The sequence below is a fragment of the Carassius gibelio genome, chromosome B12 (assembly GCF_023724105.1).
Source record: "Carassius gibelio isolate Cgi1373 ecotype wild population from Czech Republic chromosome B12, carGib1.2-hapl.c, whole genome shotgun sequence".
In the NCBI taxonomy this organism is placed as follows: domain Eukaryota; kingdom Metazoa; phylum Chordata; class Actinopteri; order Cypriniformes; family Cyprinidae; genus Carassius; species Carassius gibelio.
Window position 1 is genome coordinate 17,411,381 of NC_068407.1, and position 20,215 is coordinate 17,431,595.

The 20,215-nt window shown below is 35.5% G+C and overlaps 1 protein-coding gene across 1 annotated transcript in view; it reads right to left on the bottom strand.

Annotated features, from left to right (window-relative positions):
* Positions 1-228: 228 nt before the first annotated feature.
* The window catches only part of LOC127969131 (protein bicaudal C homolog 1), a 66,956-nt gene continuing 46,969 nt past the window's right edge, over positions 229-20,215 (bottom strand). The window contains exons 10-21 of the mRNA XM_052570842.1: positions 16,887-17,091; positions 15,625-15,783; positions 15,099-15,280; positions 14,831-14,972; positions 13,334-13,487; positions 13,079-13,235; positions 11,266-11,305; positions 9,641-9,795; positions 9,280-9,433; positions 7,867-8,024; positions 6,917-7,016; positions 229-4,726 (exon numbers count right to left, since the gene is read on the bottom strand). Coding sequence (XP_052426802.1) covers positions 4,596-4,726; positions 6,917-7,016; positions 7,867-8,024; positions 9,280-9,433; positions 9,641-9,795; positions 11,266-11,305; positions 13,079-13,235; positions 13,334-13,487; positions 14,831-14,972; positions 15,099-15,280; positions 15,625-15,783; positions 16,887-17,091 — 1,737 coding nt within the window. The 3' untranslated portion in view covers positions 229-4,595. The remainder of the gene's footprint in view (positions 4,727-6,916; positions 7,017-7,866; positions 8,025-9,279; positions 9,434-9,640; positions 9,796-11,265; positions 11,306-13,078; positions 13,236-13,333; positions 13,488-14,830; positions 14,973-15,098; positions 15,281-15,624; positions 15,784-16,886; positions 17,092-20,215) is intronic.

Below are 20,215 nucleotides of genomic sequence, written 5' to 3' on the forward strand. Positions count from 1 at the left end.
TGGTAACCGCTGACAGCAGCCATTGACTTCCATAGTATTTTTTCGGTCAGTGACTACCAGCGACTGTTTGGTTACCAACATATCTTCTTTTGTGCTCAACAGAAGGAATAAGCTCATACATGTTTGGAACAATATGGGGGATTGTAAATGATGACAGAGTGTTCTTTTTTGGGGTGAATTATGCCTTTAAATGTCATTGTACAAACAAAGCAGTAGCAGGATACAGAAGATGGAAAAGGTTTGCATATGCTTTATTCTTTCGTAATACCTTCAACTTGTTGGAACATTCGGCAATACCACATTTATGGCAAATGTATCATCACTGAACATTAGAATGGAGTATATTACAAAATCTGTGCCAATCTCACAGATCTTAAAAGTCATTTCCAAGGCACTGGCCAGCTAATGTGTGTTTGGAAGAAGAATACTGGTTAATGTGCTTTAATGTCCTGTTTTTACTTCACTGCCCTGTACATTTGTGCCCATAAAGGTTACGCATTTGACTTTGACCAAAAATACTCAAAAATGTGCTGGCCATGTGAAGGCCATGTCAGAATATTAAGACGTCATTTTTCCCTCTTAGGGAGAGAACAAAACAATTCTACATACTAATTACAATTGGTCTCTCACTAAAGTGGCATTTGATGCATACAAAAGGCACTAATCTAAGATATACAGTATCAAGCAATTTACTGAAAACAAAGTCTATAAAACTCCAACCAATAAAAGCGTACAGTATAGTGCTTAAACAGAAACATTTAAACCTAAAATGGCAAAGTGATTCTTTGCATAGTCTGTTGCAGTTTATTATCACTATCAATATTTTTAGGCAACACCAAGAGCTATCGTTTCACTCATTTGCCATCTCAGTCTGATTAAAAAACAAACATTACAAACCATTACACAAATTGATTGATTATCAAATTATCAAAGCAAACTGCTAAAAAGTCTATAAACACTCATAATAAGACAATACACACAACGGAAACTCTATCACGTGAGGTACAATTTCAACGTACTCAAGAGCTAAATGAAAATACTAAATATATACCGTACATGTAAAGATAAAGCAATGCACTGCAAGGTTACTTGTAAGTGGTACTTCCTAGTAAAACATTTGTACCTTTGAGAGATCGATAGTCTTTGATTACTTTGGAAGAGTTGTCAGTGCAAGGCAAAAGGCACTTGGTGGTTTCAATCCTTCGGAGTACATCTGGCAACATTCACAGCTTTAGATATAGACAGAATCGAAAAAACTAGCTTTGGGAAATATCGGAAAAATACGACGAGCGTTTGATTGATGAGAGAAGATGAAGAAGAGAGAAGCAAACGAAGCACTTTAGAGGGCGTAGGAAGACTAGAGCTGAAGAAAGCAGCACAGACTTTGGTCGCGTGCAGGAGAAAAGCCATGGATTAAGCCGTGAATGGGTCTGAAAGGAATTCCAAGGCTTCACAAAAAGCTTGGTTTGGGGAGTGAGGCCTGTGAAGATTTGCGGTCTGTGGCGTTCAGGAAGGTGGTTGAAAGAGAGCAATTCTGTCAGTGGCTAAACTGAGATGCTATTGAGAAAGCTGCTACTGACAGGCTGACATTAAGCTCTAAAACTAACAGTTAAATCAATAGGTTATCCAAAAATTATAATTCTGCATAACTTTCCTTCTACTGTGAAAAACAATATTTTGTCCATACTTTGAAAGTCAGTAGGGTCAAATGTTGTTTTAAACCCTAAAGAGTGCAAGAGAATTAAGAATTAAAGGATTACTCCACCCCAATTTTTTTTTTTCATTAATCACTTACCATGTCATTCCAAACCTGTTAAAGCTTTGTTTGTCTTCAGAACACAATTTAAGATATTCTGGATGAAAACCGAGAGGCTTGTGTCCGTCCTATTGACTGCCAAGTAAATTATATTGTCAGGGTCCAAAAAATTATGAAAGACATATTCTGACGATGTCTTTCATAATTTTCTGCACCTTGACAGTATAATTTACTTGGCAGTCAATGGGACAGTCACAAGCCTCCCGGATTTCATCCAAAATATAATTGTGTTCCGAAGACGAACTAAGCTTTTACAGGTGTGGAACGACATGGGGGTGAGTGATTAATGACAAAATCATGGAGCGTTTTACCCCCACACACAATATTCGTATCATATGTTAGATCTCCTCATTCTGAACAACTTTTCCTCAAGAACCACAACTGTCAATCAAATCGTTCATTAATTATTCAAGATTATTTTAAAAACCTACTTTTACAAACTTGTCCTAGGTTTTTACTCAATCTCAACAAAACCACTGCAGTACAATTCTCTGGACTCTCTAGGGACAATAATTATCAAAAAGATTTAAAATGTTAACTATAACAGGGTCATTACAATATGAACGTGGCCAAATATACCTAGAAGCCTACAATTCCTGAACAAAAACTCAGAACTTTCTGAAATTAGGTGAGCCCATGCAGCATATAATACTAAAGAGTAGGGGTGTAACGGTACGTGTATTCGTACCGGACCGTTTCGGTACAGGGCTTTCGGTACGGTGCACATGTGTACCGAATGACCAAATGCAATATTTTGTACGCGGAACGTAGGCACGTTTTCCTGTTTCCAAACGAAAATATTAAGTTGCGGAAGTCTCCGCGTTCAGCGCAAATCCCTCCCTGCAGCTGATTCTGAGGCCGGTGACGCACTGGCTGCGTGGCGTGAGTGACGAGCGTGGCGTTTCTGCTGCATGACAACAATATCTATACTTCATGTTGAGCATAAATATAAAGCCTAGGCAAGATAGACTATGTTTGACAGGTGCAATATGCCAGTTTGTCACCGGCCTAAGGTTTGAAAAGGCATCACGAGAGGAAACTACAGGCATCACTACATCTAGGAAAAAAAACAACCATAATTCAAACGCAGCTCCCGTCGGCATTTAAACAGACCTTTGCTCTTAATTCCGATCGGTCCAACGCAATAATGACATCTGAGCAGGTCTTAAAACTGAAACTGTTGATGCTGGAAAAGTGATATATATTTTTTAAATATGGCATACAACAGGCATACAAGCTGGGATTGGTAATGCTGCACTGTAATTATTTATTTATATTTTTCATTATATTTTATTATATGATATTGTTTTGAGACTGAGAGTATTTTATTTAGTGGAGAACTTTGCAGCAGTATTTTATTTCTTATTCTTTTTAAATTTTATATATATTTTATTAAAAAGTATTTTTTTTTAAGTGTAAACAAATTGTAAAAAAAACAAGTTTATAGTAATAAACAACCTGCAGTTTAATGTTTGCATTTCTTTCCCTTACTGTACCGAAAATGAACCGAACAGTGACTTTAAAACCGAAGTACGTACCGAACCGTGATTTTTGGGTACCGTTACACCCCTACTAAAGAGGCATGCAAACTTTTATGGATATTGGACTACAATACAATGCTATAACAGCCATAAATCACATTTCTATGGTAACTGACCTGGAATTACCAGAAATGCTCTTTTAAATAATTGATTTAGGTGGTTACTAAATAATAATACATATAATTATTTTATATGTGTTCAAATTCTTTAAAGTGATTAAACCCCAGTAAATGCTGATTTCAGCTGTATTTTCAACTCAAAAAAAAAAAAAAAAAAAACAGTAGAAATTACCTGTTAATAAATCTGTAAAAAAAAAAAAAAAATGGTTCCTAGCTTTTAACACTTTAAAATAAGTTTTCTTTTTCTTTTTTTTTTCTTTTTTTACATTTTCTTCTACATAATCCTTCTGGGAAAAATAATTAATGGCAAAAATACTTCTGGAACCAGTTAATGCACTCAATTGACTTTCACTGTATGGACAAAAACAGTTGAAACATTCTTTGAAGTATCTTCTTTTGAGTTCCATAGAAGAACTAAAGTCATACACTAAAAGTATTTAGATTTTTCATTTTCCCTTTAAAAGTAAACTATTTATAGGTTTAGTAATACTATATATACAATGTACTGTGGAATTCAGTCAGGGTAGACCATTTTAATTTGACATGAATGAAAACAAGCAAGTGAGGCATGGACATACACTCCATCTCATTTCTGTCAAATGCAATATGCTGTCTACTCTGACTAAGATCCAGAAGTAATAACAACAGGCTGGTGATTTCACTGTAATTCAGCCGTGGGATGAGATAAGCTTCCCTTATGGATAATTGGTGCGGAACACTTTGGCTTGATATCCATTTAAGTGCTTTAAATAAAATCCAGGCGCATCTAGTCAGGCGAATCTGTCCATGGACAAAATATTTCGCATTTTTTAAAGTGCAAAGAATTAGTGTGTCGAAGCCTAAGACAAGCATATAAATACAATCTGCCTGCTCCATATACAAGCACAGTGCAGGAGCTCCAATGATCCTTCATTGTAACATGAGTACCATATTGCGTAATGTACCATACTGCATATAATATTCGACAGTTCTTTGACCCTTAGCCTCTGATCCATAGACTTTGTTTATTTGGCACAGTTTCAGAAGGTCCGGGTTTTGGTCCAGTACTGGATATCAGGTTGGAGTTGGGAATGGGAATTTGTGCAGTTTCAGGCTGTCCATTGGCGCACTGGCATGGGATCACCAGCGCCCGCTCACACTGACAATGTCTGTGTGGAACTGACGTGGCAGTCGACCGCTGGCACCCCCTTCCAGGAATGAGGAGCGGATGTTGGGCGGCTCAAAGAGCTTCCTTCGGTTCTTGTTCAGCTCTGTCAAAACAAAAAGAGGACTTAAATATTCATAGTTTATACTGCATACATGCATGTTAATATCACAGAAAACTGGAGTAGTGACAGATCTTTTAGCCATATTGCAAATAACAAGGTTTTAAAAATATAAAAAAATATTCTACCAAATATTTAATATTGATTTGGAAACCTGAAAACAAGATAGCATTTTTGTCAAGTTAGCAGTTCCATCTTCCCGAAATCAGTGGATATTTTGAAGCTCAAGTTATTTTCATGTTCTACAACATGAAATACATTAGTAGTTATACATACAGATTTACACTCAAATATTCTGCAAAACAGCAATAAATAATAAAATATATATCTTATTTTTCTAAATACTTTTCAGCAAAGAATGAATAATACATTTCCAAACAACATTTTTCTTTTGGTTTGTTTGGATTTAGCTTCTGGCATTCTCCTGCAGTGTGCTTTAAAAATTGTTTACAACCTTAAAATGCTGCCAGTGTTGACAGCCCACTAGTTATTTATTTATTTATTTTTGACAGCTCGGTCTTTGCATTATGATTTCTAGATGGCAGATCTCATTTATGTAAGTGGGCTTGACAGTGCCAACGTTCCATTTTCCTGCTGTAGAGGACAAAAGGCAGGACATTTCTCTCACTGGGACCAAGCTTGCATCAGCCCATATTACAGTAAATTGTGTCCGAGGTCAGTCAGAGAAATAAACACAGGCCTGCAGTCATTTCCTGTCTTCCTCGTACCTCTACACTTTAGTATCCCATCTGCACCACAATTTAATTTTTAACGGCTCAATCTCAGGCATTGTGTTTTATTCTCAAGCCACAGGGCTGATAAAACAGGAACAATGCTTTTGTTTTAGTAAATATCCTTGCCAGATTTCAGGAAGTCATTGTGGTTATTGAGCAGTGGGTGGTCAAAATATATCGCAGATGTTCGAAATGGCCAAGCTTGTCACTTCCACTTGCTGTCATGCTTGGATGTGGACAGGCAGTCAACCATTGCTGGTTACGTAAGTGGAAAGCCAAATCCAATTTCATCTCTGACACCTCAATAAATCATAATCATAATCCCAAAACCCTGCAGCTGTCCAAATTACTCAAGGCTATTAAAAATGAAAATCTTGCATGGCATGTTGTGTCCATCTTCCATCATGGTTATTGTTGTGTTGATTGGTATTAAGTTGATACTAAACTTTCTTAAGAAATGTATCAAGACCGGTCTTTCTGCAGTAAATATTGAACAACAAGTGGCTGTTTTCCAATAATCACATATGTATGAGTGCTCACGGTAATGCAGCTGTGTGCATGAACAGTCAAATGAACTTCTTGGTATTACTGCAAACATTATAGTATGGTGAATATACAAAAACAAAAAAAACAAAAATCTGATCTGTGTATTACAATCAACCCAACAGACTTGCTGCCTGTCTATTATTGCCATTAATATTAATAAAAAAAAAAACAATTTCAATAAAAAAGTGAATACATTGATTGACTTCTTTAATTACTGACTTTATTTGAAAAATAAATAAATAGAGATATACCTAAAAATACAGTACATGCTGTATTGTTATTTGTTAACTTGAGGGCATAATAATGTCGCAATGATGAAGACCTGCAGGTGCAATTGCAGAAATAAGTGTAAATACTTGTGATGCTCGCATAAAAATATTGATCCAGATAGTTTTAATTATTAATTTTCTTATGAAAATGAATTCAGAAAATAAAAATAGTGAGAAAAACAGATGATATCAACAGAAGCATCACAATATTCATATTACATACTGTACTATATTAAAGTCAATAATAAATGTGACATTTATTATAATGGGTTTATGTGAACATTGTTTTAAGTTCACTTAAAAGTTTTTAACACTCTGTAACAGTTAAGTTCTATTAAATGATGGCACAAATCTTACTATAATTTAATGGCTATATTGTCTCTCTATTTACCCCCCCAAAATTGAATAAAATCTATTTAGAAGCGTCAGTAAGAGTTTTGAAACTGGCGATATTGGACAATTTATAATTCATGGTAATAGACAGCAATAAATGGATATTTTTTTTAATCGATTGACTGCACTCACTGATTGATTGCAATGGAATCGAGAAAGGTATAAAGAATTGTGAACTGTTGCTGGTAATGCTACTGTGCCAGCCCCAGTTGTGTGTTCGGAAGGGAACTGACCTGAAATGGCCAGCAGCATTTTCCTGCGGGCTCCAAATGTAGTGATGCCGAGCTCTTTCAGGTCCTGATCGGTCAGCGTGAGGAACGTCTGAAGGTCAATCTGAGAAACAGACACAAACTGTATTTTTAGCTTGGACTTTCAGAAAAAATGAGATGTAGGGAGAAAGAGGGAGAATGGTAGAACAGTGCAAAATCAAACCTGTGTCTAAGTGCATGTGCACTGACCACTGCACCACAGCGCTCTTTCTAACTTTCGGATGATATGTTTATAAGATAAAAGCCAGAACCAAATTCTGGACTCCTCAATGTTAACTCTGGCATCTTGAAATAAAGGACTTGGCATAATGTGTGAATTGCAGATCTTTTTGGCTATTCTGAGGGTTTCAGTTCTGTGCTGGAAGTTGCGTCATTGTAACCTCGGGCCAGTTTGACAGCATACATGCAAGCCAGATAGAGCTGTCACACTGACAGTGTTTCTGCTGCGTAACAGAGCTGTGGCTCCACATAATATTAAGTCATCTCTTTGTTACCACATTGAGTATTTATTTTATTAGAACCCAATAAATTGGAGTTGGTCATTCAGTATTATTACAGACCTGACTGTCATGAAATCCAATGCATATATATATGAAATGGAAAATATACATCCAAATTGTTCACACTCATTATGTGCAGAAATTTTCAAGCTTGACAACTTGTCAAGCCATTCAAAAAATGTTCGCTCCAGTATTTCATGTTGCTTCATAAAAGCCTATTTAGCCAAAGACTGATTTAAAGTGCATTTCCAACATGAGTTCCGTGCACTTTGCGCAGCTAAAACAGACTAAGCGCTAATAGCCCCAAGACATAAAAACAACCTCCCCGTGGCAGAAATCATCTAGAGCTCATTTAAATGTTCTCATCTCAAACGAGAACACTGATAGAGAAGATATCGGCAGCTCCGTCTGTACCTCCTGCTGTTGGAAGACGTCTGTATATTTGCCGAGGCCAAGTTTACTGAAGAGCTCAGGCAGATCTGATCCTTTGAACGATGTGTTGAGATTACAGCCGTTAGTTCCCGTCACTGACGAGATGCAGTCCATGTAGTTGCTGCTGCTTAGGTAGTGTTCTAATCCAAAATACATCAAATCATGGTTAAGCGTCTCCCTGGTTATCAATCAGCACTTTAAGGCTTTGCAGATATGTTGTTTTGGCCAAACTGCATTCATAGTCTTGTGAAAAACAAAGTGATATACACTTGTAATATACATGACATTAAAAAAAAAATTATATATATATTTAAAAAATGTTTTTTTTTTTTTTTATGTCATGTATATTACAAGTGTATATCACTTTGTTTTATATATATATATATATATATATATATATATATATATATATATATATATATATATAAACTGCTCTTGCTGATAATACATATTTAGATGAAATAAAAACACCAAGCACTAAAGAGAGCAGAACACACATAAACTTTTAAAAAGAGCACTTTTATATTCATGTCAAATTAAAAGTTTACTTTTTAGGTACATTCTAAAATCACAGTTTGTCGTAATTTTTTTATGCTTTAAACAAGTACTTTTTTTTTTTTTTAATGTGTAACATAAAAAGTATATGAAAGCTTGATTTTGACTAATTTAAGTGCACTTTAATTTTGAACTGAAGTGTGTTATATTACATTTAAAGTAGACATATTTTCACATTTATCCAGGATTCAAAAGAACATTAACATTAAATCATAGTTTACAGTACCATACAGTAAATGCTTGTCAGTAGATTTGTCAATATAACTATATTTCAAAGTCAATAAAGGTAATTATAACATATAATGATGTACTTAAGTCCTAGTTAAGTCAAAAACATACAACTAACTGCATTTATTAAAAATGTAAACTATAATACATTTTCCTTTACTGTAACTGCAAATGAAATGCAACTAAGTGTCCAAAATCATTACATTCAGATTGCATATCCTTTAAAGTATAATATTTTTGTAGTAAGTACACTTTTGTAAGAACATGATAAAATGTGATTTACAGTGTTAAAATGACTGGATGCTAACTGAGGTTATCATTCGAACCTCAAAATATATTGAACTCGGAAGTGTTAGCTAGTTAGATCTCCTTGTGTAGTTTGCTTGAGGAGCAGTATTAGTGCTTGTTAACAGAGTTGCCATGTATCGTCTCAATTCTTTCACTTGTGAAGTTAAATGATCTTTTAAATGACCTTCAATATCACTAGATATTTTGTAATTGAGATATTTAACTATTAGTAATTAAAACATGTCTTTGAATTCATGTCACAAAAAAACTAAAACAAAAACAAAAAAAATCACAGAGCTCAGTCATTCTGACTGAAGAGCACACCTGTTTTGTTCTGCTTCCTTTTGGGGCTGATGGGAGAGGGGAAGTCACTGTGTCCTGGGAGCCCGCTCCCATTCCTTTCCCTCCAGTTATCCGAGTCACTGCCACTCGCCACCCCCTCTCTACTGTTGGAGCGGGACAGGGCTAGAGGCGACCCCTTATAAAACACAAATCATATCAAGTTTATTCCACTAAAAACCCACAGTGATGCATCAGTACAAAATAATAATAGAGCTAGTCATCACCAGTGAGAACACAGCAATATATGGTTCTGTACACACTGAATGCACCAAATGAACTACTATCAGTGTACAGCAATTCATAGGAGAGAGGTGCTTAGCCCTTTTGCTTGGTGTGCTTTTACCTCATATGTAGTTGACATGGTAGGTTTATAAGACACATGGTTTGCCCGGCGCAACTCCTTAATGGTTTCTGCAGGCATAGACTTTGAGAAGCCCAGACCGCTCCACGTGTTAGTAGGGGTTCGGACCTCCGTCACCACTGGCTTCTTTAACATGGCTGAATATAGAAACAGATGATGATGATGTATTAAAAAAATAAATTATAATAATTACATGGCATTATATTTTATTAACTCATTGCATAATTCCACATATAAAAATCTTGTTTGGTCAAGCTGTTTTTTTCATTCAGAGCATCTTTATCTTTATCTCTATTTTTTAATCTGTTATTTTGTATAATTTGTTGTTTAACTAAATTTTAGAGAATCATGTATGATTTTTGGTTGAATTTCGTTTCTATTGTTTTTCTATTTTGTTTCTTTTCTTTCACTAGTTTTCTGGCCTAATAACATCTGGCAAAGGCACTACCAATGAAAACTAGCCTTTGGGATAATTTGGGTGCATTTACAGTACTTTCATGAATGTTGATTAATATACACTGTCCCTTTTTTGTAAAAAAAAAAAAAAAACTAACATTTATTTTATATTTTTATATTAAAATTAAATAATAAAAATAATAATATATACCAATATAATAATATTACTCTATGCACAAAAAATGTATAATTATAATTATAATTATATATATATATATATATATATATATATATATATATATATATATATATATATATATATATATATATATATATATATATATATATATATATAAATCATGGTGTAAAATTTAGTACTTTACCAGAAATCTGCATAACTATTTATTATATTAATAATAAAAAAAATATATATTTCTGTTATTTAATTATTCATTTCAATAATATATAATAATTTTTACACATTACAATACTGATTTGATGATTTTTACAATATGGAGAATTTTGTAGGAGGAATGTGAAGTAATATAACACAAAATATTTAAATAGTTCTAAAAGAGTTTAATATACTCACAAAATAAACTTTGTTTCTGGCAATGTTTGGCAAACCGTGACCTGGGTGGTATTCAATAATGTGAATGTTCCTGGTGTGTGATGTAGGAATCAGGAATTCTAATTAATTGATCAAGAATTTTTTTCTTGCCAGATTCCCTTGCACTGTGCTAAATCGGTTAAAACTCTAAAGTTTTACAATAAAGCGGTGTGTGCCACATTTCCATACAGTTCCAACATAAATAATTAACCAAAATAATAATTGTTTACAGTGTGCGGGCAAGAAGAACAGTGTTAAGAAGTTACCACTGGGTACATTCCTCATTCTCAGGTCCATAGTTTACAGCAAGAACGCTGGACACAGGACATGAGGTGTGGAGAAGCTTTATGAGGTAGAGCGTATTTACCGTAAATGTGAAACAGGGCTTTAATGACACCCGACTCACTGCCAGACATTCAGCCTGTGAGGACACTGTAGTCCTGCTTTGTTCACTGCAGGCACACTAGACTAAACACAACTAGTTTCCAATTCCCCCAGCAGCCTACCAGCAGAATTGTTTTTAACAATATAGATGGGTGGGAGACACTCTTTAAGGCTCGGTTTATAGATTTAACTGTGATTTGATTTGTCAAGCACATACCTTTGGTTGCCAGTAACTTCTTTTGCTCGTAGTCGAACGCCTGTAGAGGTGAACAGAGAGAAAGCAAAGAATGTTTAGGCTGTTGGAAAGGATTTAAGAATTATGTCCCTCATTTCTCCTGTCAGTTTGGTTTATAGAACGAGAAAGGCAAACTGTAAACACTGCCTCATTCTGTCAAAACCATTTAACAGACCGTGGCAAACCGAAAAGTACCGACTTTCTGTCATTTCAGAAAACACGGCATTGTATTAAGAGGCAGGGCATGAGATCACAACACAGACCCCGTCAAAAGTTTGGAATAATCAAGATTATTATTATTATTATTATTTTTTAAGAAGTCTCTTATCTTTAACAAGGCTGCATTTATTACATTGAAAACTATAATATTTTGAAATTATATATGATTTGATTATATTTTAGAATGTAATTCCTTTAATGTGAAGCTGAATTTTCAGCATCATTACTCCAGCCTTCAGGGTCACATGATTCTTCAGAAATCATTCTAATATGCTGATTGGCTGCTTAAGAAAGATTTCTTATTAAAACAGTAAAAGAAAAACTTTAAAAAATCACATTTTAACACTACCATTCAAGCGTTTGGTATAAGTAAGATTAGTAATTCACAAGAATGCATTCAATTCATCAAAAGTACAGTAAATATATTTTTAATAGTCAAACGATTAATTGCAATTAATCACATCCAAAAAAAATAATTGTTTACATAATATATGTGTGCGTACTGTGTATATTTATTATGTATATATAAAGACACATACAGAATGTGTTTTTAAAATATTTAAATTGCATATATTTATATTCATATAGTTTATATAATATATAAATATAATTTATATATAAATGTAACATTTTTCTCAAATATGTAAATGCATGTGTGTGTATTTATATATAATTAACAAACATACACAGCACACACACAAATACTATGTATAGCACTCATTTATAATGTTACAAAAGATGACTATTTCAGATTAATATTATGCTTAGAACTTAATGAACTGGAGAATCCTGAATAAAAAGTATCATTGCTTTCAGCATTGACAAGAATAAGAACCATTATAAATAACAGATAATAATTACTAGCCATTTCTGAATTATTTCTCAGCAAACAAATGCAAACAGGTAAGGGGAATACAAAATGTGAGAACCGGGGGCATGCTCCACATAGAATTTAAATTTTTTTTTTTTTTTACTACCTTGTATGTCCAAAACTGAAATTTTTCACACACACACACAAAAAAACTTTTTTTTTTTTTTTTTTACAGAAATCAGTATTGAATATATTTGGTCCAAATCCCACATTATAAAAGATGAATTGCTTTACAGGCTATTTAAGAAAATATTGGCTGATTATGGGAAGTCGCGGCCTACTGATTAGAGAGTCGGTCTCGCAATCGAACGGTTGTGAGTTCGAGTCTCAGGCCGGGAGGAATTGTGGGTGGGTGCATGTACAGTTCTCTCTCCACCTTCAATACCACGACTTAGGTGTCCTTAAGCAAGGCACCGAACCCCCAACTGCTCCCCGGGCGCCGCAGCATAAATGGCTGGCCACTGCTCCGGGTGTGTGTTCACAGTATGTGTGTGTGTTCACTGCTGTGTGTGTGCACTTTGGATGGGTTAAAAGCAGAGCACGAATTCTGAGGATGGGTCACACATCCCAGACCTCAAACACATAAAATATTACCCTTTTTAGATTGTTTAGTAAAGAGTAAAGGAAATGCTTTACAAAACTTACTAGCAGGGTTTGTAACTAAGGGCAGCACGTTCTCTCTTGTAAAGAGTTTGGGCTCATTACCTGCATGCTGGAGAAGGAGGATTGGGGCGGCAGTCGGATTCTGTCTGAATTCTGCTGAGCGGCCCGTTCGGCTGCTCTTTCACTGCCTGGAGCGCGTTTATCAGCCACCGGACTCTCTGAGGCGCTGGAGTCCGAGTCTGACAACAGACAGTCTGAGCTACATGGATAAAAGAACAGATAAATAAAAGCTGCATCAGTGGCTAACTCTAACGCTGACTGTGATTGACTGCTGAGTGATTGTGCATGTGAACATACTGTAGGAGAGAGTTCTTGGTGCCTTGTAGCAGCTCCAGGGCTTGCCTCTTTCCTGACGTCGTCTTACAAGACGCCAACATCTGCTTCAGTTCATTACTGTTCCCCGAGTGAGAGGGGCTTCGAGGCATGCCCACCTCCACAAACGTATCCGATCCTGAAACACGCACAGAGACGAAACGGTGTTATTCTTTCCACAAGCCCCCATATTGAACGTTTCAGTTGAGAGGTTTGAGATTGTATTCCTGCAGCACTCAGCATCAGGGGATCTAACACGCCATTTACCCTCGCTGCTTTTAAGGAATAACGAGATTGAATTGACTTCGCCTCATCTGAAAGCAAAAACAGACTGACTAAATGGATGTTAGGCCAACTCAAATAGCTTTAACAATGCTGGAGCACGGAAAACCTTGGCCTTGTGTTTCCACAGATGCCCCATTCAGGGAGCAGGAAGGAAAGGTATAATCATTTGGAACGGAGTTTATATTTATCCATAATTAGACTGACCAACGTCCATAAATTCTCGCTTTCAATCTAGAGAAGGTCGAGGAGTTTGTTTCAAGTGCTAATCAAAAGGTTGACATAATTCAGCGGTGAATGTCACTGGTTGCATCAGGCTCGAATAAAGGAGAGTATAATATATCCTTCAATTAATGTAGCCTTGGAAAGTGGCATGCATGAAATGTTGATTCACATGGCTTACACTGCAGTATAAATAAAGCTGGCATTTACCAGATAAAATTACTCAATTCTGACATACGCCAGGGATCAGTCTTGGTGAATATGCCATCACAGTTGACTGAGTGTAATAGGTAAAAAACAACAACATGCTTTAGACTGTAGAAGTTCAAAAGTTTTGAGTAAGATTTTGAATTTTTAAAGGGTGAATTTATTTGATTACAAATATATTAAAACCAATAATATTGTGAAATATTATTAGTACAGTTTAAAAAAAAAGTTTTCTGTTTTACCTAATTTTTTTAATATATACTTAATTTTTCTAAATGTTTTTGTTGTCACATGATCCTTCAGAAATCATTCTGGTGCTCAAAAACATTTCTTATATCAATATTGAAAACAGTTTTGCTGATTTATAGATTGTGAATTTTAAACATAGAATTCTTTGATGAATATAAATCTCAAAATGATATTTATTTTGTTTATTTCAAATTTTTGTAACATTATGTATGTCTTTACTGTCACTTTTTATCCATTTGATGTGCCTTGCTGAATAAAAGGGTTATTATTATTATTTTTTTTTTTTATTTAAACAAAGGAACCAAAGTCTTGGTAGTATGTATATGTATACCAACCATATACATTAAAATTAATATTAATGTTTTACAATGAGTTTATTTCTCTGATCCCACTAGCAAACTTTTATCTATATTACATTATGGATATTTTTACTAAGATAAAAGCTAAATGTCTTTTGCAGTGCAGAAAAATGTAATATGCCTTGTATTGAGTACATAATGAGGAGCTGTGGGTAATGCAGACCTTGGTCTTGGCTGGACTTGCTGGACAGCGGTTCAGAGGGGCAGTGGGGACTGGCTTCCTGCACAGAGTCGCCATGAACCGCGGTCAGAACTTTATCTGCCAGAGACGCTGCAGACATTCTGCTGTACATGGTGCTGGGCTGCTACACAACACACATGCACACAATATTCCGGTCAAGGAAAGTCAAAGAAGACTAACTATGAGAGATATACAGGACTGCTTTTTAGCATAACTATATATCATCTCATGATGGTGAAAGAAGTCTCACTTTGCTACTAAGAGGGGACACGGCTTTACTGCAGTCTGATACTACGTTGACTTGGGCGTCTATGGGGGCGAGACCAGGTGGAGGGGATGGAGTGTTCTGGGTGTAGCCTGGCACCCCTGACAGCAAGATGCTAGTTAGAGTGGCCTGGGTGGCTGGGTGGATCATCAAGTGTGAGGAGAAACCTAAGAAAAAAAAAACAATTATCCAGTTTGCTTTAAAAGATGTATCTTACTATTGTATAATAAAATGACATAATATAATATAATATAATATAATATAATATAATATAATATAATATAATATAATAATGGACTATCTTCTAAATAAAATACAATAAAATCAAATCAAATAGACTGGGTTCTAAATAACAACAATGTGAATGTAAAGTGGACTGAGACCTAAATAATCACTTTCAAGTTCAAGTTTTATTTTATTTCAATATAACTCAAGTGTGAACTAAAGTGTAAACATATGGTACGTAGAATCCATACGGAGTGTGTAAGTCTAGGATGTCTGCCAGTCTTACCTGGAGTGCTGGCAGGACTGGCCAGTGAATTGGGCCAGAGATTGGGGCTGGGTGTTCCAGAGGTGGATGTCTGTAATGGGCTGATGGAGCTGTTGAGAGCATTTAGAAGGGAGTTGGTGGAGGGTCCTGTCATGGAGACTGTCGGAGGTCCCAGCAGACCTACAGGTAATATGAGACAATAAACCAAAAACATAATTTCAACAAAAGACATTTTCTGTACATGTAAAGGAATAGTTCAGAAATGAAATCTGCTGCAAATTTACAGACTCTTAGGTGGTCTAAGATGAATGAGAGTTTTTTTCTTAATCAGAACAATTCAGCATTACATCACCTGCTCATCAATGGATGCAGCAGTGAATGGGTGCCATCAGAATTAGAGTCTTAACAGCTGATTTGTTTATTAAAAATACGCAGCATTTTACTTTAAAATACGTTAATTGATGAACTGGGGTGGTGTGGATTAATTGTGGTGTTTTTATCAACTGTTTGTGCTCTAATTCTGACGGCACCCATTCACTGCAGAGGATCCATTGGTGAGCAAATGATGTATTGCTACATTTCTCCAAATCTGTTCAGATGAAATAACAAACCCATCTATTGCACATTTAGTATGGCCTGACGGTGGGAAAATATTCAACAAACATTCGTTTTTGAAAGCACTTACTGTGCAAGTAGCACATCTCATTCAACAGTTCAGCTAATGTCGTGTTCATTTTGACAACACTAATTCTAGCGATTTAGACTTCTGACTGAATTCTTTTAATTTTAGTCATATTTTAGCAGGGAGACAGAAATTCTAACTGATTTAGCTCCCCTAACTTTTTCTGCTTCCAAATTCTTCAATATTTAACAGTCTCTTGGGAGTATGTTACATAAATATTCATAAGTCAAGCTGACAATAATATTCCCTTGCTTTTTGGATTTTTGAATACTGTAAAGCAGTCGAGATCCACTTTCCTGCAGAGTTTAGCTCTAACCCTAATCAAACACAACTGAGCATGCTAATCAATGCCAATCAATGTCTTTGGGGTCATTAGAAAATCACAGGCAGGTGACTCTGATCAGGGTTGGAGCTAAACTCTGCAGCATTGGACCTCCAGTGCAGGATGTGAGGAACCCTGCTGTATAGTGTACTCCTGTATCAGTCCACAAAAAAACAGATTCAGGAACTGATTCAGATGTATTTATTTAATTATCCTCAAGCTGATTAGAAGAATAATGTACTTTTATAACCGCCAGAAATAAATGTACTGTTTTCTTACCCAGGCTGGTGAGGCCGAGGCCAGCAGAGGCCAATATGTCAAGGCCAACAGGGCAGCTGAGAGGTGGAGGTGGAGCAGGGGCGGAGGGAGGACTGCTGCTACTGCTGGTGGGGACTGATACCCCACTGCTCTCCAAACCCAACAGATAACGCCTGGCCTCATACATGTTCAGAGCATTCCTCTCAACACTCTTCACTATCACTGACTGACAGCCCAGAGGAAAAGAGATTTAGAGTTTAGAAATCAGCTCCTGTCCACTAGTAGGTGCTATATTTCAGGACCATGCAAAAGTCATACAGTGTTTGTTTGGTGTCATTCAAAAAAACAACAACGGTGGATTTTAGCACAGTTTATCAACAATAGAGTAATTAATTGTCACAAAGACAGTAAAGTCCCATTCACATCAAAGACGTTAACTTTAAAAATCATTCTCTATTTAGACTATATCAATAACAACGCAGATGAATAATGTTGTTGGTTTTTCAAATGATGAATAATCTAAACATCGACTGCCAATCTGTAATAAAGAGAAAGTTATTATGCACTGGTGTGGATGATAATTTAGTTATTGTTATAGTTTTCGTTCTTAAGCCCTGTTCACACCAAGAATGATAACGATAAAGATAACGTTATTAGCGTCCACACCAGCGAACGATATCGTCTGTTTATTCTAAGCACATGTGTGTCTGCCGCTTTAAACTCTTGAGCTTGTCACACTGGGATTGATTCTGATTGGCTGTCAGTGTTTTTATAGTTCAGCTGGTAAAATAGTTTTGAAAGTGATTCCAATGATATCATTTCTGTGTGCCTTTATCGTTATAGTTGTGGTGTGGACTCTGCTATTCTTTAATATTGAGAACGATTTGTAGAACTTTATCGTTATCTTTATAGTTATCATGCTTTGTGTGAACTGGCCTTTAGTCTAATTTAAGGCGGCATTCACACAGAACAGATTTTTGCATTCCACTGCCCTGATTTCAATTGTTTTTATTTTTTATTTTGTGTAAACATGCACTATTCTTATGTGTTTGTATTTCCATCTTGCATATGATCTGTCAGGTGACAGATGGTTTGGGCTAAACTGTGCTCAGATTCAGAGAAAACCGAGTTCAGAAAACGAGTCCAAAAACTCATCTAGTGTTGGCATAATGGCATCATGAATATAATGTGGAAGGTGTTTCCTTTTAAAGAGATTTAATTCATGATTTTTGAAAAAAGATTTTTGCCCTTGAGGTCCACTTATTGTAGATGCTGCACACAGAAAGAAACAGCACATGTTTTGGTGAACTTTACCATATTTCATTTTCATTTTTAATTCTTCTGCTCTTTAGGAGTAAATGTAGTTTCAATACATGGTCTTTTTTCACTTGGAAGGAAGTTCTGATTTCAGTATGTTTTCATTTAACATCATTTCAAAAGATCATTGGAACGCTTATTTCTCATGATCCCTTTAATTATGAGCATGTGAATGAGTATATGAATATGAGTTTGAGGTTGTAAAGATCTATTAGTGGTGAACTTCCTGAACCTAACTGAACCTGAGAGAGGAGGTTTTCTGTGAATGTACTGAAATTCTACATGATCTCAAATTACCCTTTCATTTGGTAGTATATACAGTACTTTCTCCTTAGCATATGTGCTGTATATATTAGTCAAGGCTACTACTGTAGCAAACTATTAGCTGGGTGAAAGAAGAGAAGCTAGAGGCATCAACACAAATCACTGAAATGGAAAAACAGGTTTATACAAAGACTGATAATTTACAGTGCTGCCATTCAGCTTAAAACACAGGATAAGATTTCATCCTTGACCATGACCAAGGACATGAAGCGTTCCCAGTTTCCACATCCTGCTAGTAAACCACCCACAAATCCTATACGTTCCATACATTTATTTTACAAGACTAGGCGTCTTAATTTAAGCCTCTGAAAGAACTAGGCTTTAATGCTTGATCTGAGGATTCGAGGCATCTTACATGGTGGCATCAAAAAGCTGGAGACTTAGTCTACACTTAAAAATGTATGAATGTCTTTATTTTACACTACAGGGACTACTGTGGTCAATAAGATTTTTCAATGTTTTTGAAAGTCTCTTATGTTCATCAAATATTTATTTGATTAAAAATATAGTAAAATAGTTCAGTACTATTGTGAAATATTATTACAACTTGAAATAAACTTGAATATATTTTTAAATGTAATTTATGTAATTGAATTCCATGACTCCAGTCTTCAGTGTCACCTGATCCTTCAGAAACCATTCTAATATGCTGATTTGGTGTTCATGAAAATTTTTGTATTATCATCATCAATGCTGAATATGCTGCTTCATTGTTTTGTGGAAACATTGTTATACAAAAATGATGCACGGGTCACATATTTGTCCAACCCGCGGGTCCCGCTTTTATGAAATTATTTGGCCCACCCAGCAATAAAGTAAAATTTCTTTACCCGCCCCAACCCGCGGGTTACCCGCAGGGTCCGCGTGTTATGAGATGACCTGCGCATCGGGGACATCACACAATGCTGCTACGTAGACCTTCGTATTGTGACTTTATTAAGAAATCTATTAAAATATGAAAATATATATTCCAAATATTTTATATAAGCTATAGGGAATTGCACGCAACATGGATTTTTTTATTTAGTTTTTAATGACCCACCCCACAAATAAAATGCCAATTTCTTTATCCGCCCCAACCTCATGAGATGACCCATGCATCACTATTATACAATATTCTTTTATGAATACAAAGTTTAAAAAAAAAAAATCTTTGAAATATATAAGCTTTTTTTCAAATCTATAATTTAATGATAAAAGACTATGGGCAAGATTTACTAACAGCTTGCGCCAGGGCAAACCATCTTGGTTTGGTGTTATAATAGTACTGTCGGTGAAGAATTAGCGCTGAAAAGGTGTGGACACTTATTGAAGATGCAAAATTTATGGGATAAGAGTATTAAAATGAATTAAGCAATGCAATTTAATAATGTTTACGCTCATCAAATTACTGGTATTTGCGCAATTATTTAACGTCCAAAAAAAGCCTGTCTTAAAGCAGGATGTGCACATTGTTGGTAAATCATCGCAGAATTTTCACCCATCAGCTAATTTGCCCTGTTTAGTAAATCTGGGCCTACAACACTATGGCGAAAACCTGTAAATTGGTTAATAATAATTTTCCTTTATCTGGCATATAACTGTAACAGAATTAACCTTACATTTAATATAATTTTAGAGTAAAAACAACTGTGTGTGAACTTGAGGTGAACTGACTTCATACATACACTAAAAATCCCCATGAAACTAGTTCATTAAAAGTCATTGCA